This window comes from Asterias rubens, chromosome 9, assembly GCF_902459465.1.
Source record: "Asterias rubens chromosome 9, eAstRub1.3, whole genome shotgun sequence".
Lineage (NCBI taxonomy): Eukaryota > Metazoa > Echinodermata > Asteroidea > Forcipulatida > Asteriidae > Asterias > Asterias rubens.
In genome coordinates, this window is record NC_047070.1 from 5,024,930 (window position 1) to 5,049,823 (window position 24,894).

At 40.4% G+C, this 24,894-nt stretch overlaps 1 protein-coding gene across 1 annotated transcript; it reads right to left on the reverse strand.

Annotated features, from left to right (window-relative positions):
* Positions 1 to 109: 109 nt before the first annotated feature.
* On the reverse strand, positions 110 to 24,766 carry LOC117295036 (histone-lysine N-methyltransferase NSD2-like). The gene is made up of 17 exons (XM_033777600.1): positions 24,702 to 24,766; positions 22,600 to 23,931; positions 21,485 to 22,279; positions 19,904 to 20,049; positions 18,451 to 18,687; positions 17,922 to 18,054; positions 10,213 to 10,452; positions 8,579 to 8,779; positions 7,805 to 7,984; positions 6,879 to 7,038; positions 6,109 to 6,317; positions 5,400 to 5,512; positions 4,867 to 5,136; positions 4,127 to 4,385; positions 3,744 to 3,850; positions 2,480 to 2,696; positions 110 to 2,178 (listed from the first exon to the last, which is right to left on the reverse strand). The coding sequence occupies exons 2-17, from the start codon at positions 23,897 to 23,899 to the stop codon at positions 1,439 to 1,441; spliced, it is 5,307 nt and encodes a 1,768-aa protein (XP_033633491.1). The 5' UTR covers positions 23,900 to 23,931; positions 24,702 to 24,766; the 3' UTR covers positions 110 to 1,438.
* Between the last annotated feature and the right edge of the window lie 128 nt (positions 24,767 to 24,894).

The window sequence follows — 24,894 nt, forward strand, 5'->3', positions numbered from 1 at the left end:
CTAATTAAAAAAACATGAAACGGAATTTTTTGTGCCTGAAACGGAATTCATGTTTTTGCCAAACGGAATTTGCACTTTTCTGAAACGGAAAATCAGTGGCCCTATAGGAGTCGGTTGTAGATTGGTAAATACACCAAAAACCCTAAAAACTCTCGCTGAAAAGCGCTGCAGCTATTGATAATGTTAAAACTATTTCAAGGATTCCCTTGGAAGTAATACAGTTTGGAAAACTTGTTTATACAAGAAAACGTTTGAATCTTAGAAATCATTTCTAGCAGAAAACTTTTTTATACAAGAAAACGTTAGAAAACAGACAAGAAATCATTTCTCAGATTTCTGAGGGTTGGTGTCTGTTTGCAAATAGTGTGGCCAAAGATGCCATGGTACACGCTGTCACCTCGCTTAAACTAGGATTCAGCGTTTGTGTGAAAACTATGTGAAATTTTGTCACTGTTTAATCAGCAAGTAGACACATTTTTCAGCTGACAATTTCACATATGATTTTAATTGTATCTTTCTCTATAAATGTTGAATATCAATCAGCGTTTATGTTGACAAAACCAATCTATGGCCCTTCCCTTAAGACTTAAACATATTTTTCTTTAGACTGCTAGGAAGACAAAGTCAGCTGTTTTCCAAACAGACCCCCCCCCCCCACAGTTATACCACTGGAAAGGTAAAACAAAAGTGCAAATAATTTAAACAAACACAGTGTCCCTTTTGAAATTTAAAATGCAGCAGAGAATTGCAACAATACAAACCCATAATAGCCTTTTTGAGATACTATAGGAGTGCACTGTCTGGTTTTGGGTGTATATTACACAGACAAATTTACCCAAACTAATGGGTTGTATGGCATTGTGTCCGCCACATCTCAAAAAGGCTCGCTTGTAAACACTCAAATGCACCTTCACATCTGCACATCGATTATGAAATACATCAACTCGGTAAAATAAGCCATTCACAAGTTTGAATTGAATGAGGTCTGGTACAACGAATTCCAGTTGAGCATTCACTTGTAACCGATCAAGGTATTGTACCGGACATCATTCAAATCTGAACTCGCAAATGGGCCCTGGCCTTTTGGCGTCTACATTTGGTACAAATAATAAAACTTAAAAAAAGAGTAGATGTTGCAGTTAACAATAAAGGACTTAAATGTATGAAAATGCATTGGTGCCAGAAGTAATACTAACATAAAACCAAACAAAACCAGCAACTAATTTCCTTTGCAAGAGGTGATCATAAAAAAAAATGAAGAAAAAAACAAAAACATCACAGACATTTCCTCTAAGTACCCAAGGAGCATATTTCAATTAAATTATCAAATATTGAACAATAATTCTTTTAATATTTCATGTGAACACTCAACAGACTTATAATAAAAAACGTCAACAAAAAATAGTTCTAAAAAACATTCCATTGAATGCAGCTTGGTTTATGTGGCTTTCACCGTATCTTTCTTTACCTTTGCGTAACGCCTATTTAATTTAGGCACAGCACTAGCCGAGTTCTCTGTTGTTAATTCGTCTTTCTTTAAGTGTTTCTTCTTCTTTTCCTCCTTAAAGTCCTCATCGATTACAAGTTCTCCCTCGCTGTCATCTAGGAGAAACGGAAGCTCTTCAGCCGAGTCCGTCGGCTGTGGCGGTAAATTGTTTTTAATTTCAACATTAGTGTTCAACTTTGCCGTCTTGGGTTTGATGTTCTTAACCTCGTCCTTGACAACCTTCTTCGCTCTCGCTCGGCGTTTCTGAGGCTTCCCTTTACCGACTTCATCTGATTCAGTTTTGTCGGCTTTCTTGGCGAGGCCCTTCATCTTCTTTTCTCGGTGCTTCTCTTTCTTCCGTTCCCGCCTCCGCTCCTTCTTCAGCTCTTTCTCTTTGATCTTCTGCTTCAGCTCCTCTTTCAATTTCTTCTTTTCCTCTTTCCGCCTCTGATTGGCTTCCTCTTCGATCCTCGCCTGGCGTTCCAGCTCCGCGAGGTCTCGTTTGAGTTTTCTCTTCAACACGAGCTGTTTCACGTCTTCCTCGTCGTGGTCGTTGCACAGCGACATCTCGTCGACGACCCGGATCTTGTCTTTGAAGTGGATGAGGCAGTAAGAGTTGGGGCATTGTTCGCAGAGCTCCAACGCCAGCTTCCCACACTCATCGCAATGGTGCCATGGACAGTCCCATTTGCCTGCATGGATGATAATGTCACAAGTTAAGAGCAACTCTTGAGTACATCATAAATGACACTATTGTTCTATAAGTTCAAAAGTCAAAGCACTAATTACTTTTGCGACATAGTACGCAGAGCCATGTAATTGGTTTACAAAGTGAAATGGCACAATCAGCATCCAGCCACACCAGAAAACAACACAGCGAACCCCTTCTCTTAACCCTTAAGGACAATAGCAGCCAGAAATGGCTTGTACAACAATGACCAAGATCTTTTTTCTATGTTTCTAGAACAAACTGTTCAAACAAACAAATCTCACCATGAGGAGGTTTGCTTATGTTCAGACACCCCAGGCAGTAAGCTTTGGGGCACTTCTTGTGGTCACACATAACGAGTTCGCCGCCTTCCCCACATCTGAAGCAGTCGTCCTCGTGTTGGACCTTAGCGGCGATCTTGACCCTGCGCTTGCGTTGTTTCTGCTTCTTCCTGTCCACGGCTTTCTTGTGCTTCTCTGCCTGAGCTTCAGCTGCGGCAGTCTGCTCAAAGTGGACGGAAAATATTGAAAGGGAGAAGGTAGAATTAGCTTCTTTCTGCAAAACAACTAACCAACCAAGGCCTAATGGCATAAATGCAAAAAAAAGTTAGTGGCCCAACGTTTCGACCCTAGCAGAGTCTTTCCCGAAGGCGAAATGACAACACAACAAACATGAACAGGTAACTAAGTGTAACAACAGCAATCGAGTGGAAATACATGAAAATAATAATAATAGTATTTAATCATTCTTGTATAGCGCATAGCACAGAGTAATAAAACATGTTCCTAAGCACTCTTGAGAAAAACACAACAGAATACAAAGACAAGATGTACTGGGTGACAAACAAAATGGATGAATTAAATGTAAAATAAGTGCATCTTTAAAGCAATCTTAAACTTAACAATAGAGTCAATGTTTTTTAGATGTTCTGGGAGATCATTTCATAAATTTGAGGCAGTGTGAGCGAACCTGCATTCACCGTATGAAAAGAGAGAGAGTCAGAAAGTACAAAGCAAAAGGAAAGGGGTAAACAATGAAAAGGGAGAAACATTAACAATCCTTCAAAGTATTCCACAAATATATAGGCCAGTCAAACAAATTTTAAAGGTTAACAATAAGCCTAGAAATTATTGGTAAATGAAGCTTCAGCTGCAGCAGCCTGCTCAGAGTGGACGGAAAATAGTAAATAGAAAAATAGAATTAGCTGTTTGCAAACATCTTACCAACCAAAAGGACCGATGGTATAAATCCAACATAGTAAATAATGGCCAGACGTTTCGACCCTAGCAGAACTAAATGACAACACAACAAACATGAACAGGTAGCTAAAATGAAGAGAAAAAAAGGCAGTGGAAGTGGAACTACATGAATTGAGAGAAAGAGAGTCCGAAAGCACACACAAAAAAGCAAGAGGTAAACAATTAGTCGAGAGAAACAATAACAGAAACAATAACAATCCTTCAAAGTGTTCAACAAATATATATGCCAATTAAACAAATTTTGAAGGTAAAAACAACTGTTGATTTCATAAGAGGAAAATCATCTGACCTTTGGCCTGACCCCCATGAATCCACTGCAGTTGGGGGCGCCGCATTCACACCGCTTCTTCTCGTTGCCGAGACAGTCCAGATTGTAGTTAAAGGTCAGCTCCGTATCTAATAATAATAATAACAATATTACTGTCTCAAAGCACTTCCAACATTATTACCCCTGATCACTGGGCCATTTAATCATTCCTTGAATCATCTCAGCTCCCTGAGGAGTATACAGCCTGTGCGACAAATATGCGCTACTCTGCTAAACCAATCACAAGAACCATCTCTGCCCTCACAGGTACCCATTTACCCCTGGGTGGACAGAATCAGTAAAAACTTCAAACTACAAGCTTTGCAGTCTTTTCATCCAAGTAAGAGCCCCCCACCGAAACTTACTGCTTGGGATGTCGCAGATTGCAAAGAGGCCGACTCTTGTATCGCCGTTCACCGTCCATTTCTGCGTCTCGCAGTTGGGCTGGCAACAGTGGTTCATGAAGCGCGACAGGTTTCCTTTGGGTCCGGCGTCTATGATGCGATCCTTGTCCAGGGTGAGGAAGTAGAAATCGGTGATATTGTTGTCATGGGCTTGGCGGATCCGCTCCCTGCACTCTTCTTCATCCACTAGCTCACCGACATACTCGTTGACAAAGTCACCCTGAAATGAACCAAAAACATGAACTTTGTTTGACCTTTTTTACTTGACAAAGTCACCCTGAAATGAACCAAAAACATGAATTTTGTTTGACCTTTTTAGCAAGAAAAAACAATACAAAAAAACCAAAAGAAAAACGTAATTGGTAGGACTGCTTTTATTCAACAGAAACAGTTGCTGGCAGTGTGAGAACTTTATGTAATCCACCTAAACTGACAAACCTGTTGAAGTTTGAGAGAGATTGGCCATCTAGGTCACAAGACAATAGTGAAAAACCAATTACACATTTTGCATGACATTGATTAAAATTGTTTTTTCAAGGGATTTTTTCTACTATCATCTACATTAGAACGTGTACGTTTTATGTCAATCTGTGATCTTAGAAGAGTATTTTTCTTACCAATTCTGTAATGTTCCATTAAGTAGGAATAAAATCATGCCTACATCAAGCTTGCGACAAAAAGGAAAAGACAGAAATAAATACCTTTTTAATGTCAACTAATGCCATGAGACCCCAGCCACGTTTGGCCATCTTCTCCGACCTCGCCTCAGGGTACTGCCTTTTCTGGAACCGCTGATTCTGGCACTTCTCTCCCGCTGGGCATACGAGGGGGTGACACTCAACCAGGAGGATGCGATTGAGGCAGTCGCTGTCCTTGCTGCAGGGGTTCTCCATGGTGGGTTTGCAGTCGCAAGGCTGACACTGGCTCATGTCAAACGGAGGCATCTGGACACGACCCACTGGCTTGTTCACCTACGGGGTAGTGAGTATCAATTTATCAATTTCAGACCTCAAGTTGGTGTGTTTTTCATTCTCAAAACATGACAAAAGTATGTAAATAAAAAGAAAAGAAAAGAGAGTAAAGGGAAAGTACTGAGTATACAGTGCTATCACACATCGGTGTAATAGGTAAAAACCAAAATGAATATATTAATTCTTCATCCTGATGCAAATTTAACATTACCAAATATATCATAACAAAAACATATTTGGACTTGGTAGAAAGGTTTTTCTACCTTGATGAATTTAAATGGCCGTGGTTTCTTGCTGCTATTCTCAAGCTCCCTGGCTTCCTTCTGGTCTCGGAATCCCTTCCACTCCTTGTACTTCTCCACTGCTTCGGTAAGAGCTGATGGAAAACAACAAAAAAATGATCAGTGACAGCTCCCTCTATAGACAGGTTGTATACTTCACGGAGACAACAGAGGCAATGGGAGATTTGGAATGCTAGGTGGCAGCAGACTTACCAGGTAAATTTCCATTGTTTACGTAGTTCTGAGCATGCGCACATTACCGAGAACAATGGATTTTACCTGGTAAGTCTGCTGCCACTAAGCATCACGAAAGTCTCCCATTGACTCCATAGAACATTTCAAAGGACATCAATGCAAGGATCAGGGCCTAATTTAATTGCTCTGCTTACCGTAAGCAAACAATCGGTGCTTACGGTAGCAGGGAATTCTGTGCTTACGTAAAGCAAATTTCACAAGTAATCGGGGAATTTTGGTTTGAGCGCATGCGTTTTCTGTGTACAGGTTTGCTATTTAACAATGATGGTGTAACGTGTACTAAAACAAATTTCTTTGCATGCCAACACTACACATGTGTATAGTATGACATAATGACCTAACAGCAACGGTACACTAGACAAAGTGTTTAAAGTCAGTGCTGTGTTTAAAGTACCCAGTCTGTGAAAAAAAAGGGTACGTAACTTCTACAACTTACCTGCTTTGAAGACGGCAGCAAGCCCCTTCGTCGCCGCATTCTCTTTACTTCCTTTGTCCCCCTCGTAGTACGAAAAGACGCGCCCCTGATGCGTCCAGAAGTAGTCATGTGACCCGAAGAATTGGACGGGGAACTCGCCAACCTGGTGGTTCATGTCTTGGATGTTGGTCGGAACATTGCGGGGGTTACACACCTGGGCCGGCCACCACCTGAACATCAATTGTATTACATTTTAAAAGATAAGACAGCTCCATCAACAAAATCTGACAAAACATTACCATTTGTTTGTTGTTTTCACTCAAAATGTGATCACCTAATTTAAAGGGGGGCTCAAAGTTCTTTACACAATGACCGGACAAAATTCACATTATAAAAAGTGAAGTGCTTTGAGAAGCCCTTAGTTTATTGAATAGACATGAATGGCTTACATTTCAAATCATGGTCTGTACATGTTTATACAAGGGTCTAGATATTGAAGAAAGGCACGATGTTCCCTCTTGTTTTTGCCAACCAGCCATCGATTTCACCGAACTCGTTCTAACTTAGGATTAATCCTGAGGACAAGTTACGTTCCATATCCATAGACATTAGGTCGCATTGAACCCATCCTAAAGTTAGGATTAGTATCTCACCCTAACTCGAGATAGGATTAATCCTAACATTTGATGAAATCAGCTGCTGTAGTGTTAGTGTGCACCACCAATGTGCTTGATGTATTTCACAGGAAGGGTCTACTCTTAGCTTTCCACCTGTACAAAAAGAAGCCATACCTGTAATTGCCGAGTTTGACCCAGATGATATCGCTGTAGCGAGGGCGCTTTCCGTTGGCGCAGTCTCGACAGTTCCAATTGCCCTCTGGAACCGATGAGTAACCGATGCAGGTCGCATGGAAGGCAGCTGGGCAGCTGTCGCAGCAGATTAGATTACCCCCTGCAGAGAGAAAAGAAGAATGATCATCATGAGCTTAGCAAATTGTTTTTGCTAAGCAAATATTTACAGGGAGCCAGTCACAGTTTGGCTGGTAACCAGTTTGTTCTAAGCAGGCCTGGAATTTCACAGAGGCCACGTAGCCCATGGCCTCCTTTGCCCTGGTATTGGCTTTGGTGCCCCTTCAAAAGTTTCCCATAGACTTTAATATTTTCCAATGGCCTTGCCCTCTCAAAGATGAAATTCCAGGCCTGGCTAAGCTAAATTTTTCTCCACTTAGCAAATATTATGTGCGTTTAAAGGTATTATACAGGATATGTATTGGATACAAAAGATCAATTATTAAATTTAAGCCCGACAGCCAATACTGATCACTATGATCATTCTAGAACCATTTTTTTTTGTGGGGGGGGGGGGGGGGTTGCTTTGGCGAAGATATTAGAGAGACAAGGTGAAGCAATGTCATTCAAACAGTTAAAACCTATAGAAGAGTTTTGAACTACAATCCATGCCATATCTCGTTGGCCCCCCTGCCCCATTTCAAAGTTGGTTCTCATTGCGCACGGTCTTCTGTGTTCCAGTCAACTTTGAGCCGGGGGACGGGGGAGAGAATGTTTATTGTCGGGGGAAGTGGACAGGGATTGGTTATTGTAATGCTAGAAATGGGCGCCCCAGCATTTTGGACGGGATTGTAGATGCGTTTCTCCATGGGTAGCCAGTGTAGTTTAGCGAGTAAGGGAGATCCATAAGACTTGGGAATACAACTCACCTATTGAGCAGATGAAACACCAGCTAACGCTGACGTGGGCGTGGTGCTTCTGGGTTTTGATTGGCTGGAAGTGACGGCTACAGACGATGGCGTTAGAGGCAAGGACGATGCTGCCAGCAGCTATGCAGCTATCCCCAGCATGGAATGATGTCGGGCACCGGACACAACGCATCAGACGACCTATCAGTGAAATTCATCAATTTGATTTTTTCCTAATTTCTGATTATACACAACACTGTTTAACATTGAAAACTCAGAAATCAGAACACCAGTTTTACCAAAGATGAAATGGCAGGCATGGCGGGTAGTTTGACAACTCAATATTTCAATTTTTCAGAAATAAGAAAAAAAAAAAAACCTTCATGATCCTCTCAAAAATCACAATGATTTTCGAGCCAATTTACAGGTAACCAGTTCTAGGCAATCTCCAAGTTGAAAGGCATTCACTTTTGAATGTTCACATATTATTCTTTGGGATCATAAGACATCGTTTGAAAAGTTACTTGTGTGCTACCAAAGTGGTCCAGCAGAGATGGTATGCTTCGTTTTTAAAGCACCAAGGCATTTCCTCTTTGGAATGGGCGTCCTATGAGGAAATTGTAAATTTCTACTGGAGCATTTCAAGGGCACCATGGCAACGACCAGAGGAAATGGAGGCAATCCCTTTCATTGCCTCTGTGAAGTGTCAGACCTGGTCCTGTAAAATGCACTGTAGTTGGTTGCCTCCAAGTTGCCTGTAAAAATTGCCCCGTGTTACAAGGCCTTTAGACCTACCTTTACTGGCCTTGAGACTTTTGGGATTCTCTGAAAAGCATGACGAGCATAAATGAAGAGGGCACTTGAAACCCCGGGGCTCAAAGCGTGTCTGGGAGAACGCCTTGACGCATTCTTCATGGTAGTACTTCCCGCAGACAGGGACAAGGCAACGCTTTACGTCCTTGCTTCCGGCTTTGCAGACAAAGCAGGAGTGAACCCCTAAGAGGAATCAATCAAGCAATCATTTATAAAGTTTACAAAAGCACCCAAAATCAGAGGTTTGCTTTAAAGGGGTTCAATACATTTTGCAGATTTTGCAAAATTTGACCTGCTTAGCTACTCAACCCAGAGGTCAAAGTGAAGGCCATGTCCAGAATTGACACTTGACAACATTTTTCATGTTTGCATAATATTTTACTTGCAGAGCCTAATTTTATCATAGAGTTGCTTAAGCAGAAAGTATCAGGCCTTGAACGTGGCTCTTGTAGGGGCACACTAATTTCACTCTGATAAACGGCTCTTCTATGAGGAAAATGTAACGTTCTATTGGAACTTTGCAAAGGACGGCACATCAAAAAGCAGTGCACCACGGCAATTGCTGTGGGTGCCATGGTTCATTTCAAGGCGTGAAGTATTGCTTATAAATTATCTGCCAAACAGAAATTAGCAGGATATCAGTCACATAGATGTGACATGACAGTTTAGCCAGTAACTTTATTGTGATATAAGCATAACCAGTTTCTTAGAGCTACATAACTACAAAAAGTAGCTAAGCAAAAGAGATCGATGCTTACAAGAATTTTACTTTTTTGACCAAGCGGGAAATTGTCAAGTGATATTTTCTGCTTTGAGCTGTATAAAATTGCGCCCTGGTTTGTATCCTGTGTTTAGACCAGAATGCTCCAGTTGCCTTCTAGAGATTATACCTCGTATTTTACACGTTTCAAGGTCACGATGTGCCACAGTTTTGTGAACCCATTTTCTTGTTTCGCCCGTGAACCCCAGAATGAATAACCAGAATGACATACTAACTGGTCAGCACAGACATTGTTCAGGGGACTCTCGTTATATAGCAGCGTTGCCGACACTGGCTGTACCTCTTTATAACAGTAACAGCGGATCTAAGCTCTGGTGTTGTTAGCAGCAGAGTGTGGGTTCGACACCCGATCATAACACTCGTGTCCTTGAGCAAGGAACTTGACCATAAATGCCTTCTAAAAAGTTGGGAAGGTAGTGCATTCTGCTCGACCAGCCAGGCTCCTAGTGGATGACACCCATGCCTACATCCCTAAGGACTGCAAAAGGGGGGTAACCGCGTTGTTACCCCAAGAGCGGCAACGTGCCCATTGGTGGCAGTTGATTTGGGTGGATCGGTTAGAGTGTAGCCCTCACCTTGTGGCTGTCAGGCTTTGTAATGTTAGGCACCTCTCATAATTTTTAATTAAAATAATAGCAAAACAAAGAAACAGAAATGAAATTCAGGACATAAGAATCAACTCTTTAAAAGTTGTTACCTTCTTATAACAATGGTTGTTTATAACGAGGGCCGACTTTATCAAGATTTTGTTTCAAGTTTTGCCCATTGTGTAAAGGCTATTCTCTTGAGAAAGCATTTTGCATTGACATGCTATTCATCATGAAATAATACCCACCTGAAATACACTCGTCGCATTTAAATGTACCCACGGGGGTGACTTGAAGTCCGATGCAGTCAAGGTGGAATGCCCCACAGCACCCGCCTTCGCATAGAAGTAGCTCCCCAGTGCGCTCACAAACCTGGCAGACGTTCTCCTTCTTGGCGGCACCACCTCCGCGTTCCCTGGGGGCGCCGTTGGCACTGCTGGTGTGGGATGCATTACTGGTGCTGGCTTGCTCGTCGCCTGAGCTGTGTCCTGATTGGAGCGAATATGTATGTTTAGGGGTGGGTCAGCATGCAACGGGATAGGTCGCAGGCCTGGAATGTATCTTAAAAAGGGTAATGGCCATTTTCATTTTGAAAAGGACACTTTTATTGAAATTGATGTCATGCAAAATGTTGTTCACTATTTTCTTGTGACCCAGATCAGTTTTTTTAATAAACTTTTCAGTTACCTACACCTATTTAATCATTACTATTCATTTCATTCCATTTTGTTACTATTATGTGAAGGGCTCTGCGAAAATGAGTTACAAGGGGGGACAATTGAGTTTTATACATAGCTGAAAAGAGCATACATCAAGCTTCATTTTAATATATTTTGATATATCTTACACAATTGTTTGATGTTCAGTTCAAAAGTTATGACATTTTGAAAATGAGATTATGTCACAATCTGAAAATAAACCATACTGGGGAAACAGCCGTTTAATAAAAACATCAACTATTGATGTCTTGGGGATGATCGATAAAAAACTTTCTTCAGAAAGTTTGAAAATATAAAGACGCACATAATTGTTATTTTCACCCTCTCATCACTCAACAGCCCTGTTCTGGAAAGTGGGTCGTGCGACAAGCGGCTTACTTTTGTAGAGCCCGTCACATACTTTCCAGCAAATTTCAGGACCTCACACGTAATGGTTTAGTAAAATACACTAGTAACAATAGCATGACCAACATACCACTCGATTTACCATTTTGCATGTCCACAAAGTGACGCCACGTTATCCACTGAAACACATTGCTCTGGCACAGTACCATACACGTGGGGGTTGGACATCTATGTTTCCACAAAGTGACTTAGTGAGTTTTCCTAAGCAATGCATGCATTGACTTGTGCACATCACTCTATATGCACGCCTCATTTTAGAAATTTATTTAAAGGGACATATTGCCTTGGATTGGGCGAGTTCGTCTATGAAAAGCATTTGAAACCGTTTATTATAAAACGCAAATTGTTAGAATTGAGTTTTAAAAGAAGTATAATGATCCACACAAATATGTCTCGATATTGCGTGGGTGTCCTTATTTTAAGCGAACTAACACGACACGCCAATTGACTGACCTTGTTAGTCCCCTAACAAATGTATGTGTTTATAAATTAAAATAGTTGCAAGATTGAAAACACCTTTGACAGTTCTGTAAAAAGGATAAAGGCAGCTCTACCTTGGTGTTAAACGTTTTTGTTTAAATAGCAAGGAGTCTCCGAAAACAGCAGTTTCAACGATCCACTTCAACGGTGAATTTCTGCGGTATATTTTTGCCGAGGTTCGTGGCACGACTGACAAATCATACATGCCAAGATGCTTCCCTAACTGAGCTATGTATATCTAGTCTTAGGATGAAAAATTAAAAGGAAATGTCGCTGATTGAAGTTCAATTAGTTTTAATGTTATTTTCCTTAAGGCCGTAACCCTTCCTTGCAAATCTGTATGTTTCACCTTTCTTGTCTTTTCAAAAAAGAAAAAGAAAAAAAAAACAATTGTCAGGATGGAACGAACTGAATCTATAAAACCTAATTGATTGTATACTTCAAATACGGAACTCCTAAAACAAAATATAGACAACCTACAAATAAAAAGGAAAGCAAACGAAAAACAAAACATAGCACATGCACATATACTGTTAGCACAACACCCATGCACAAAATATCTTTAAATCTTAAACGCAATTTCAAATCCAAAATGTAATTTTGGGCAAAACAGCTGGAAAAGAGACGAAAGAAACAAACCAATTTTCTTATTTTTGTTTTCATGAGGCAAAGTCCCTTCCATCATTTCATTATTTCATCATGTTATTATTTTAATAATCAGAATGTATATACAGGTGCATTGACAGAAATATTATACAGAGAGTAAAAATGTTGTTAATTTTTATTACTCTATATCTTATTGATATCTATGTACAATTTACAACTAGAGTAGTCTATTATTATAGAATTCAAAATAAAGATCTCCAATAAAACAGACATCTAAGATATTGTTATAATGGTAGAGGACATTTCCCTTGACTAATGGCCTTTTCCAAACCTAGGCTGAGGGCTCTGGCTTTTGCTTGAGCTCCGTCATCAATGTGTGCTTCAGCATCTAATAGAGCCTGGAGCAAGTGTCAAAGCCTGGAGCCTGATCCAGGGTTTGGAAAATGCCCTTTGTCTCTTTCAAAAAAACTTTCAGCTACAAATTGAGCACAGCCAATCATTTTGACAATGTGCTTGTTCGTACATTTTTTTCAAGTAATCGAAAGAGAAATAAAGCTAGGGCTGATTTCACACGAGCTAAGATTGTTCTTGACTGTGCTCCGTTGTCATAATGGGCTGATGAGGCTGGCAGCCAAAAGGCGTCCTTGCATGCCTGCTTCTCAAACACGTTGTAGCCGTGTCCTTCGCAATTCAGCTCTTAGCAGCAAGTAAAGATAATTAGCCCCCAAATTATTATAATTATTATTATTATTATTAATATAACTTTGTTTCACTCTTAAAGATGCTGTCAGATTTTTGGCCGATTTGACCAAAAAATTTTGATTTAAAATTCAAAAGGTATTTTGAGGGGGTCGAGAAAGTTACAAGCTTTCATTTGAGCCATTGCTCGAAAAAGTCCGCCAGTTATTAGTAGCAGTGAAATACGTGTAAAGTGCTCAAAATTAGTTTTGTCGGGATCCCGAAAATATATCACGTGACAAATTCTTTAAATTTTTGTCATGGTTCCTGACCATTTAAAGTAAAAGTTAAACTTTTTTTGTTAGAGCGGGTGATACTCTTTGAAATACCATTCACTCAAAAGAATCTATTTTTTAATGTTTGGGGCCAAAAATCTGACATAGCATCTTTTATTGCTAGAAGCTGTCTGGTCAAGGTTCTAGCTTTTACACTTCAACAACAAATCCTGAACTTCAACTTTTGGACCAGTGAGATAAACGCATTAAAAAGTTTATATTAAACATAATATTTTAGGTTGAAATATATTATAATACCTTAATTAAAATACTCATTCTTAGGAAACTTATATAAATTACATGTACATTGTACCATAATAAAAATGAAAGCTTCTTTCTAATTGTTCATAACAAAAATTTGTACAGCGTAAATTAATTTCATGCATAATTTAAACACAAAGAGGTATAAAGGTTGGTTCATACTCGCTGCATTTTCACTGCCTACGCAGTGCGTGGACCCATTTATCACAGTGCACAGTTTTAAATGGAAGTGTAGTGCGTAAGTCATATTGTGCTTCTGCGTCCGAATTTGAAAAGAAAGAAATTTGGACCGTACACATGAGTCGGTAGCGTAGATGGACAAATTTAAAACCATTGTCAATGAATGGCGGCAAGAACCTAGGCCCCATTTCTAACAATTTTCTGCTTAGCAGGAATGAGCAGGATACCAGCCAAACATTGTACATGAGACATGGTACTTTTGGCTGGTAGACCTGTTCTGGCAAGCATAATTTTGTTGTGCTTAGCTGCTTTTTGTGTTAAGCAAATTGGGCCCTACATTAGAGAAGATGAAAACCGTGCGCCTATTTCCAATTCTGTGCAACACGAGTTTGGAGGAATACCGAGATGTACAGAGGGGACAGTGACTTCATGGAGGAAAATTGGGAAAAATTATTGTAAAGATTGGAAGGTGGGCAAGGATAAATCAATCAACTTATGAACAGATCATTGCATCGCACGAATGTACAAACACAAGTTGATCCGGATGTGGATCTATTTCTTATATTATAAACCATATTTTGATAAAGTATGAACGTTAAATCCAAACTCGCATTGTCGGTCGTGTGAGTGAAGTCGCAGCAAGCATGAACCGGCCTGTAAGGCACTGGACACTATTAGTAATTACTCCAAATATTTTTTACAATAAAAAACTTACTTGGTAACGAGCAGTAGAGAGTTGTTGTTAGTATAAACAATGTGAGAGACAGCTCCCTCTGAAGTAGCGTAGTTTTTGAGAGAGAGGTAAATTCTCACTCAAATAATAAAAGACTTCAGCTGAAGCCTTTTATTATGCATCCGACAGCGTACAAAGTAATGCATCAAGGGTGTTTTTTCTTTCATTGTCTCTTGCAAATTTGATGACCAATTGAGCCCAAATTTTCACAGGTTTGTCATTTTATGCTATGTTGCCCGGGATACACAAAGTGAGAATACTGGTCTTTGACCATTACCAAGTAGTGCTTTTAAACCTTGGCAGTTTCATTACAATCTTCCTATTTTGAGTGTTTACCAATCTATGACCCATCCTTTATTAAAGCTCTAGGAGATCATAGTTTAAAGGAACGTTACAGAATTGGCAAGAAACAAAAAATGTGAAGATCACAGATTTACATAAAACTTACACTTAAAGGTGATGATAGTAGAAAACATCCCTTGAAATATTTCTGTCTGAAATTTTATATTTTATGAGAAATAAATAATCGTATTTTGCATTTGGAGTTTATCGCTCAGTGAGCGCTTTAATCTTTTTGTTTTGGCCTCATGCAATGATTGGTTTTTCACTATTCTCTCGTGACACAGATGGCCAATCGATCTCAAACTTCTACAGGTTTGTCAGTTTATGTATATGGTGGATTACATAAAGTGCTTACACTCCCAGCACTTTTTGCTAGCAAAACCAATTCTGTAATGTTCCTTTAAGAGAGAACTAAGAAATCTAGTAAACAAAACTTTTCCTACATGGGAGTCATAAATCACATCTTACTTACTTAAAAATGTTAGTGAAGTATAAAACAGGCACTTACAGTGCCACTGTCTGCTGCATGCAGTGTATGCAATGAGGGTGTTTGCCCCATTCCACATTGGTATGCACAGCACCCAATACTGTCTTTAACATTACTATCATAAACTGTACGGTCGCCATAACAGAACAAGTCTAAATATTATAATAAGTCACTAATTTAAAAGCCTTTTTTTATAGACATAAATGTCTTCGGATTGCCTTCCTTTACTGGTTCTTTTCAAAATTTCTTTTGACTGTCCTCATTATTTGTAAAAAATTCCCTTCAAATATCTAAGCTCACTAAAGCATGGTTCATACTTCCTGTGAATGCAATGCGAATGAATTTGACGTTACAACTCTGTTTTAACAGCAATATTCACAAGAGAGTTGAGCACAACTCAACTGCTGCGAATTATTCGTTGCATGTGAAGTCAACATTCGCATCGCATTCGCAGGAAGTATAGTATATATAGGGAAATGTCGAGTTCTCTCAATGCACTGCTGGTGTCATCAGCTTTCAATTTTAAGTTGCTATTTCTCGCAGAAACTCCAGAATTCAAAGTTGTTCATATCCAGATGAGGAACCGCTGTTTTTCCAGAAGTACATTTAACACCTTGGCTCTACGTTTTGAATAAGACTATTCTTTTGTTTGCTGATTGGAGCAACTCTAACGCACCATTGTGTCCATAATGTTTAGAATGCAATATTTCATACACTGTGATCTTTTTCGACATACATTGTCCAGGGTGCAATACGTCATACACCACCATTTCTTTCATATAATTTAATACTTTAACTACATTGACCTTTTAAATTAAGTAGACTTTCCCTAGTCTCTTTTCCAGCTTTACTTGGTTATTAAAATGATACATTAACAGCATGGGTGTTGTGCAGACCTAGATTTCAATAAACCATAGAAACAGACAATGTCACTGGCCAACTCTTATTAAGACAAGAAATACACATTAAAACAAGTTTACATCAGGGGAGGGGGGGGGAAGACAATTTTGGGTTGATGTTTTGGGGGTTTTCAGTGACTGGCCAGCAGAACCCGTTGAAAGGCTCGAAGTTTGTGTACAAATCTACAAGACTGCAGGGCTTGTAGCTTGAAACGTTTACTGGACCAGAATTTCTTTTTTAAAAGACCTGAACCAAAATGAGTTGAACAAGCACTCAGAGGAGATCAATTTCATGTGTGTTTATGTGTTTATAAGTTTTCCCTCGATACTATTGAAAGAGAATTGAAAGAAAATTACCACATTCACAGTCACGATTTTACGGTATACACTAGACCACTAGGCTTGTCCCATTATGAGTTTACTAGCCCGACAGTAAAGACACAGGCCTCAGGCCTGTGGTCCAGTGTCAATTTCAAGTTCTCAGTTTGCTTGTCCTTTCACTAGTCCGTCAGCTTTTTCATTAGTCAATACTTTATATTCAGTAAAGAAACTTCCCAAGACTGTTTCAGCCAGCGTGACTGCTCAGAGGAAAGTTTGACTGGTCCCCTGGAGTTTAACTGGCGGTTGGCCAACGGAACACTGCTGAGGGAGAGCGCAAGGGTAATAATGGTCTTCAAGTTAAATGCAGCCTAGTTCATTAAAAAACAAAAACCACAAAGAAACTGGAAGATGTGTTTCTTTTTGTAGATGTTAAGCGTTTCTTTCAAAGATGGATAGGTCCCAACCTCACAGAAAGTGATTTTTTTTTTAGAAGTTCTAAATTCTCCATCATACCCAGCTTTTCTTTGATGGAGTGGGTGCGAGAAATAATTGAGATAACATTTTGGAAGCTTGAGATCAAAGTTTTACAATGCATAAAAAAATGCTAATCTACAGAGTATTTAAAATGGAAGAAACTATATTCCTTGAGTCAGATTTGTTTTCTTACTTTTTTTCGGCCGCACTGCATGAATGAGAAACTGCATTTGAGCCTTGCAAATTATAGTACATGTATGGCATTTTCCAAAATTGCAGACTGCATTAAAAACATTTTTTTTAAAGAAATATATCTTTAGAGTTGATGGAAGCTAACCAATGCTCTTGAAAGGCCATTGACAGCACTTAAAATTTCTATTGCTGAAAACTTTTTATAAAAATTGTTTTTATTAAACAAGACCACGTTAATTTCCACAAGATGGTAAGACATCATTCAATATTTTTCAATTTCATCAACTCTTTTTTTTTTTTTTTTAATCAGCCAATATTTACTTTAAACACTGGTCCTCATAGAATTTCAAAATTCATAATTTCTGCGAGTTATTTTTCAACTTAAAATATATACTTATTTTTTCCAGGAAGCTCAATGTCGCAGTTAAATTGTGAGCCAGTCAAAAGCAGTTGTCAAAAATATAATGAAAATAGACCAGCCCCCTCGCTCAAAGAAGAAAAAAGAAGAGAACAAAATTCACAAATTTTCAGAAAAATAAAATAAAAAAATCTGACAGAAATTACCTGAGAAGTTAGAGCGAGTGAAGGCGAGCAAGTCCAGGCCTTGGATTTTCATAAATAAATTACTTCCGAAAGTAACTGTTACAAACTTTGTATGGGCACCAGGGAAACTCCCTGCATTGTCTCGGGGGTAAAAATCCCCGTATTGCCCCTCAAACGTTTCACCATCCCCAAGACGGAAAACTTAGATTGAGAAGTTACAAAAAGACAAAGGGGCATTGTTCCGTCCCCATGACGGGAGACTTAGATTGAAAAATTACAAAAAGACAAAGAGGCATTGTTACCACTGACGCTGAACGGCACTCCGTTGGTGGTCTCCTGACCGACGCCCGCCGACTCTATGGCTCCCGTGATCAGATCCGTGTCAATAATCAAGCCTGGCTCGTCTTCTTGCATCTCCGCAAAGTCTTTGGACATCTGAGTCGGGACAAAATTTATACAAATGATATCGATACAAATGATAACACGATACAAATGAAACTTGTTTCTATCAGTCTCAGGCCAACCACAGAAACTATTGCACATCTCTAAAGCTGTTAATTACAGAATCCATACGTCATGAACCAATAAGGCACTCTAATTTGTGGAGTCAAATTTCTAGGCATGTTTGTGTGGTTTATAATATTCTTCTTTGTACAACATCTTTCTAACCAATATGCATTTCACAACATATGGTTTCAAATGCTGTTCATAGACAAACTTGCCTGATCCAAGCAGCGTGTCCCTCTAATGTAAAATTAACAAAGTAACTTTGTCAACAGCTCTTTTAATCTTTAAATCCTCAAAAGCTGACAAGAGAGTAATTTTAAATACCTCGGTAGCAATGGTCTCTCCACCACTTTTCTCTGCTTTCACCGGTACTCTGGTCAGAGCCGTAGCACCGTTGATGAGATGATTCGACCGTCGGCCTTCCTTCTTCTTAACAGAGGAGGCGTCTCTCTTTTTTCTCCGGCCTTGACTCAACGTAAGCTTGGTGAACGCTTGGCTTGATGGTGGACTCATCGTACCATCCACCTTGCCACGTTTGTCAGCCTTTTCCACTTCGTTCAACTACACAATTATACAAAACAAACACCGGGTCTAAATCTACCAACAAAGTCATTTGGGGAGGCCATGAAATAACCCAGTTTTATATAGTGCTTTTCACACCCGGAGGACGAGGACATCCCAAAGTGCTTCACATTAATACCCTTGGTCACTGGGCCTTAATTCACTCCTCAAACCATCTCCGCTCCCTGGTGGGGAGTATACAGCCTTGTGCAACATTAATCAGGCTACTGAGCTAAATCAATCACAAGAACCATCTCTGCCCTCCCAGGTACAAATTTACCCCTGGGTGGAGAGAAGCAATTATAGCTAAGTACATGTATCTTGCTTAGGGACACAACTGTCTCGACCGGGATTCGAACCCACACTCTGCTGAACAGATGCACCAGAGCTTGAGTTTGGTGCTCTTATCGACTTGGTCACGACACCCTGGAAGGGGCACAGCACTTTTCCACTGGTAAGGCGCACTTCTAAAATGTCAATTTGTACAGGAACCTTGTACAGCGCACCACGGCAACTGCTGTGGTTGCTAAAGGTCATTTTGATGCCTGTTGGGGTTATTTAAAAGCTGCAATACCCACTCTTTAAACTTTCCCTGCTATCTGCATTTCTAAATCTCAATTTACTTTGCTTGAATGGTGAAATTTATTTATTCATCTTATAACACCTCCAACAGCTCAATTAGCGCTAATTACAGCATGAATAGTACTCAACTACCATCACCTACTACTACTGATGACCTGGCTATGGCTACCGACATTGCCCTTCACTGGAGGGATAGCATTTAAGCAGCATGGACAAAAGAAACCAGTACTCAACCCAACAGGTTTAGTAAAAACCATGCTGTTGGGAGTTTGATCAGGTTTTGGATGGTTAGGTTAAAGGAATTACGCTAAAAAACCCAGTGCACTTATCCAAAACAGAAGAGGTTTGCCCCAGTGTTTTTGGTTTAATTGGCAGCATAACGCACTGCAGCACTTTGTAAACCATTACATGGTGCTATATGTAAAAAGGATAAGGTCTCATAATTCAAACGTAGTCCCACATACCTTGCAGGAAATACTGTATGTTACAGCACCAGGAGCATCACAGAGTGATGGATGCGCGCTAATTAAAAAGCCACTCTCATTATTATTTATGTGTCTTGGACATGTTAGATCTTTTTTTTGCCACAAGAGGGGAAAAGAAAATCTCCTGAACAAGAACGACCCATATTTACCTTCAGTGACTTTGTCATCTTGGGAGAGAAACCTAGATTGTCTAGGTCTGCCTCTTGAAGCTTCTTGGAGGGTTTGGTCTCTCGTCGTGAGCGTTTTACGACCAGATCGGACTCGGGACTTTCTTCTTTAACCTTCCGTTTTCTCGCTTAAAAGAAAAAAGAAAAGGCAAACAAAAAGTATTGGTCAAAATGGCTACATTTGTTCAGAATTTGAACAAAGACAAATTTACTAGAGAGGGACTTGAACCTCCTACATGTACTTCGGGATTAAATGTCGATGCTTTACAAATTGAGCTATAGCCCACATTGTTTGGTTTCGCTATTTCCTAATCAGTCTGTGTTCCGGGGTGCCAGCCAGTTTTCCTGGTCCGATCTTTACCTTGACCAAAACCAAGTTACATATAAATCGTGGCCTTAAGCACTCAAGTGAATATTTCTTTAGGTTTTCCATTATGGAGATGATTGTACATGTAATTTGTCCAAAAGGGCCTGTATATGTCGTTGGCTCATTGTTACAATGATAATGTATGTAATAGGTCGTTTGCAAAACTACAATGATTGAAAGAGCACAATATGATTAAAGACAGTGGACACTATTGATATGCACAGACCAGTCTTCTCACTTGGTGTATCTCAACATATGCATGAAATAACAAACCTGTGAAAATTTGAGCTCATATGGTCGTCGAAGTTGTGAGATAATAATGAAAGGAAAAAACACCCTTGTCACACGAAGTTGTGTGCGTTTAGATGGTTGATTTCGAGACCTCAAGTTCTAAACTTGAGGTCTCGAGTCTCGAAAACTACGTCACTTCAGAGGGAGCCGTTTCTCACAACGTTTTATATTATCAACCTCTCCTCATTACTCGTTACCAAGTGAGGTTTTATGCTGATAATTTTTTTTGAGTAATTACTATTGTGTTCACTGCCAATTCTCAATGTGAACACATTTTACGATAACGACACAATTACCTTTTTTCTTAGAAAATAAATGCTAGAGGGGTATGTAGGCAACAGATCTTTAAACAATCAGGCCTACATGTACAAGCGATATTTGTACTAAAAATACAATGATGTGTTTAACATGTACTTAAAAAAAAAAATTAAAGACTGCCGGACTTGTACGGTCGTAAGCTTAGAGGCCCAATGCTAAAATCACTGGCCTGGGGCCTGTATTAATTTTGAGCCCTGTTTAGCGCCTACTCTTAAAGGTACTGGACACTATTGGTACATTCTCAAAACAATTGTTAGCATAAACAGCTGTTGATAGTATAAAACATTGTGAGAAATGGCTACTTCTGAAGTAACTTAGTTTTTGAGAGAGAAGTTATTTTTCTCTATAATATATTTGAATTTGATTTTGAGACCTCAGAATTAGGTTTTGGGATCCCGAAATCAAACATCTGAATGCACAGAACTTCGTGTGACAAGGGTGTTTTATCTTTCATTCTTTCAACTTCGACAACCAATTGAGTTCAAATTTTCGCAGATTTGCTATTTTGTGCATGTTGAGATACACCAAATGAAGAGACTGTTTTTTTTGACAATTACCAAAGGTGTCCAGTGTCTTTAAGGTGTTACCTGGTCTTGGTGGAAGCGGTGCTGGACTAGTGACAATCTTGCACTTCTCATCATCTGGTATCTCATCCCACTCCTTCTCAAGGAGAGCTGTGATCTCCGCCTTGCTCTTTCCCGGATGCTGCGTTACCATCTCCTCTTGCCTCTTACCAAAGTACTCCAAAAACTGCGCTGTCTTTCGACCCGGCTTCCTCTTCAATCTGGGCGGTTCCGGAACAGGGGTGGGCTCGGTTGTGTTCGACTTCCGTTTACGATATTTCCGTTTGGCTCTTGGAGTAAGGCTAAGGTTATGATTGTCCACATCTGAGGGCGCACTACCCGCTGGCGTTGGTAAGGAAGCGGTCTGAGGCTGGCTTGATGATTTTGTTGTACATGTGGCTGCAGCGGCTTCACTGTCCTGCTGCTTCTTGTATGCACGCTTCGCCTTCATTTTCGGCGAATCCCCGAGCGACACAACATCAATCTGCTCAGCAGAAAGATTACCCATCGCCGACTTGGGAATCTCATACTTGAACGTGAATTTGAGTTTTCGTTCGTGCCTGCTCATGGGCAAGGCTTTCTCACACTCGACAACGGAGGCCTCCCAGGCAGACTTTCGGCTCGGCTTCAAGGCTAGCTTGGCCATCAACCTGGCTCGTTCAGACTTCTTCTTAATTTTAGAAACAAGCTCCTGTACTAGTTCGTTATACTGACTCTTGCCAGTGAACTTGCGCATACTGCATCCACTGACCCAACCTCGCTCAGGCACCTCCCCAAAGAACTGCACATGGTACATGCGGTAGCTTTTCCCGTAGGCACCTGTGATGAGTCAAAATTAATGAAACACATCTAAGTTTGAAGAATAAAACAATGGTTCATCACAAGAGAATTGCCCTTTGCGGATTAAGCATAATGGGTTATAATTATACAGGTAAGCTTAATATACTTTTTAGGCTATTTAAAATTAATTCTGCTGAATTTCTGACAGAGAAAAATTGGAAATCAGGTTAAATTAGGAAGAATATAATGCCCGACTAAAGTTTGTGAACACAAAGCTGAACAAATGAAATGGGATTAAAAAGCCTTTTCTATTTTCTACAAAAAGTAGTTGTAGTTGAGTACAAGTGTTTCAAACTTACCTTTCATTCGGGTATAGATACCCAAGTTGGGATCATACGCCACCATGCATGGCCACCAGGGATGACCTGTAACCTTTGACCACACAAGGTCACCCACAAGCCACTCACATGGCTTCTCATCAAATGACGTCGAGGGAGGATTTGTGGGGAGTGTTGTCTTGGGCAATGCATTGGCCTTCCCCGCTTTAAAGTTCTCTCGTTTCTGAGCAACTGTTTTGGGTTTATTAGAAACAACAGGGTCTGGTTGAACTGGGACAGCAGGGATGACCTGTTCTTCTTCGTCCGCATGCAATGAGTCATCAACTAGCTCTCGCTCTCCAGCGTCAGTCCTATCACTCCCATCCTTCCGCACCAAGGACGATGTTAACCTAGGTCGACCCTTATCAAATGTTTTCTTGATTGTTAGTTTAATTTCCGGAGATCCAGGAGGAACGTCAGAAGTGTCCGATTGGGCCGAGTCTGAAGGTGGTGTTGGCATTACAGAGGCAGCTTCCCTATTCTGTTGGATTTGGTTTGGAGGAGTGGTTGGCTTTTGGGGTGGTTGCATTCGATGCTGTGATTGTGGGGAGTTGGCGTCCCCCGCTGGTTGCTGATACACAGAGGATAATGGCTGACTTTGGGCCAGGGGCTGGGCTGGATAACTCTGTTGGCCGGCATGAGGGGGTTGGAAACCTTGAGGCAGAGATTGAACAGTAGTCTGAGGCTTTGCAACTGGTGGTACGGGCAGCTGGCTCTGAGACGTCTGCTCCGATTTGAACGGCTGCTGGTACATGTCAAACTTTTGTGGCGACGTGTGGGACTGCGACGTTGCCGTTTGCTGGTATGGAATATGCGACTGGATGTACGGTTGCTGCATGCCGTGCATTGGGTTGCTGCTGTATGATGACTGGTAGGAATGCGGTGGATATAACTGCTGCGGGAACGACTGCGAGTACGAAGACTGTGCATATCCCTGCTGGGGGTACTGCTGGTACAAAGACTGCTGGGATACGACCGGTTCCTGGGGTCTCATGGGCTGGGCTATCTTATGAAAAGGTGGTCCCGGAATCGGGTTGACGGGTATATGACTATAGGGCTGTGAGCTGCCTGTGTAACTGCCCAACGGCGGCAATCCCTGCATGGTGGGCGTCCCATACGACCCTTGGGATGCGGATGCAGTGTCGTTACTACTTGTATAGAGGGACGGGGGTGGAGGAAGAAGATTCCGCTGGTCACTTGGATTCATCCTTTGACAGGGGGTGGGATCGATGCCAATGGCGGACCCCTCAGTTTTGGAATCCTTGGATTGCGATGTGCCCATACAAGGGGCTTGCTCCTTGTGCTGTGATCAGCCTGAAAAAAAAAGACCAAATAAAAAAAAAAACAGTGAGAAATAAACATGTAAGTAATTTTTAGATCATTGATCTCACAGCTCAGGATTTTGCAATGCCAATGATGGCTTTTCCTGGCTTCCAGCATGGAACTTTGAAATTGAATTCAGACGTGAAACTTTTGAACTGCAAACAAACACGAGGAAATGGCCGATCACACTCAACTTTTGTACGGAGAGCCATTTACAGCTTTCTGTAAAGCCTTTAAAGAAAAAGCCACTATTTGATAAATTATGTTTAATTTGGTTGGAAAAGCACTGCCACTGCACTGGAGTTCAGTTGTTTGCAACACGTTTTTTAAACAAGCTAATTAAATCAAATTGATTCTATTTATTTATAGGTTTTAAAATAATTGGGTTTGTAAAGGGTATTTATTTCCCTAAACTGACTGAATGATAGGCGATCAATTTTATTCGTAAAAAGCACACATTTTCAATTATTTTGAAATGTATACTGATGCCCCAAGAACTGTGCACGTTGTGTTTGCAGGGAAAAGCATGCAGTTGGAACACTGCCCACGCAAAAACGTATGGATTCGAAATGGAAGCCATGTTGTCGTTGTTGCACATTTGTGTAAAACAAATGAAAACAGGGCCTTTATTACTTTTATTTTAAAAGAAATTAAACAATTGACGGACACAATATTCAAACACGAAAACCATTAAGATATACCAATGCTTATTTTAATTTTTTGAAGATAAATTATTGCCTGTGGATAAAAGAAAATCGAACCTTTTTTGAGAGTACAACTGCTTCAGTGCTTGGCTTTGCTTCTTCTAAACTCGATAACTGTGTGTGTGTGTGTGTAGTGGTGCTGTGTGATAAAAACCAACTACGACCCGACATTGACCGAAATCTCACGGCGCCAAAAATACTTTGTTCTCATTGGCGGACGAAACTGTACGGAGATAACCGATTCTGAACG

What these genes read in the sequence shown, in the direction of transcription:
- LOC117295036 (XM_033777600.1), bottom strand. Translation starts at nt 23,899, where the DNA reads ATGGGCACATCGCAATCCAAGGATTCCAAAACTGAGGGGTCCGCCATT. An exon ending in ACCGCTTCCACCAAGACCAG is followed by an intron (nt 20,050 to 21,484) that starts GTAACACCTTAA and finishes TTTTCTTTTAAG; the next exon opens with CGAGAAAACGGAAGGTTAAA. An exon ending in GTCAAACTCGGCAATTACAG is followed by an intron (nt 6,318 to 6,878) that starts GTATGGCTTCTT and finishes ATTGATGTTCAG; the next exon opens with GTGGTGGCCGGCCCAGGTGT.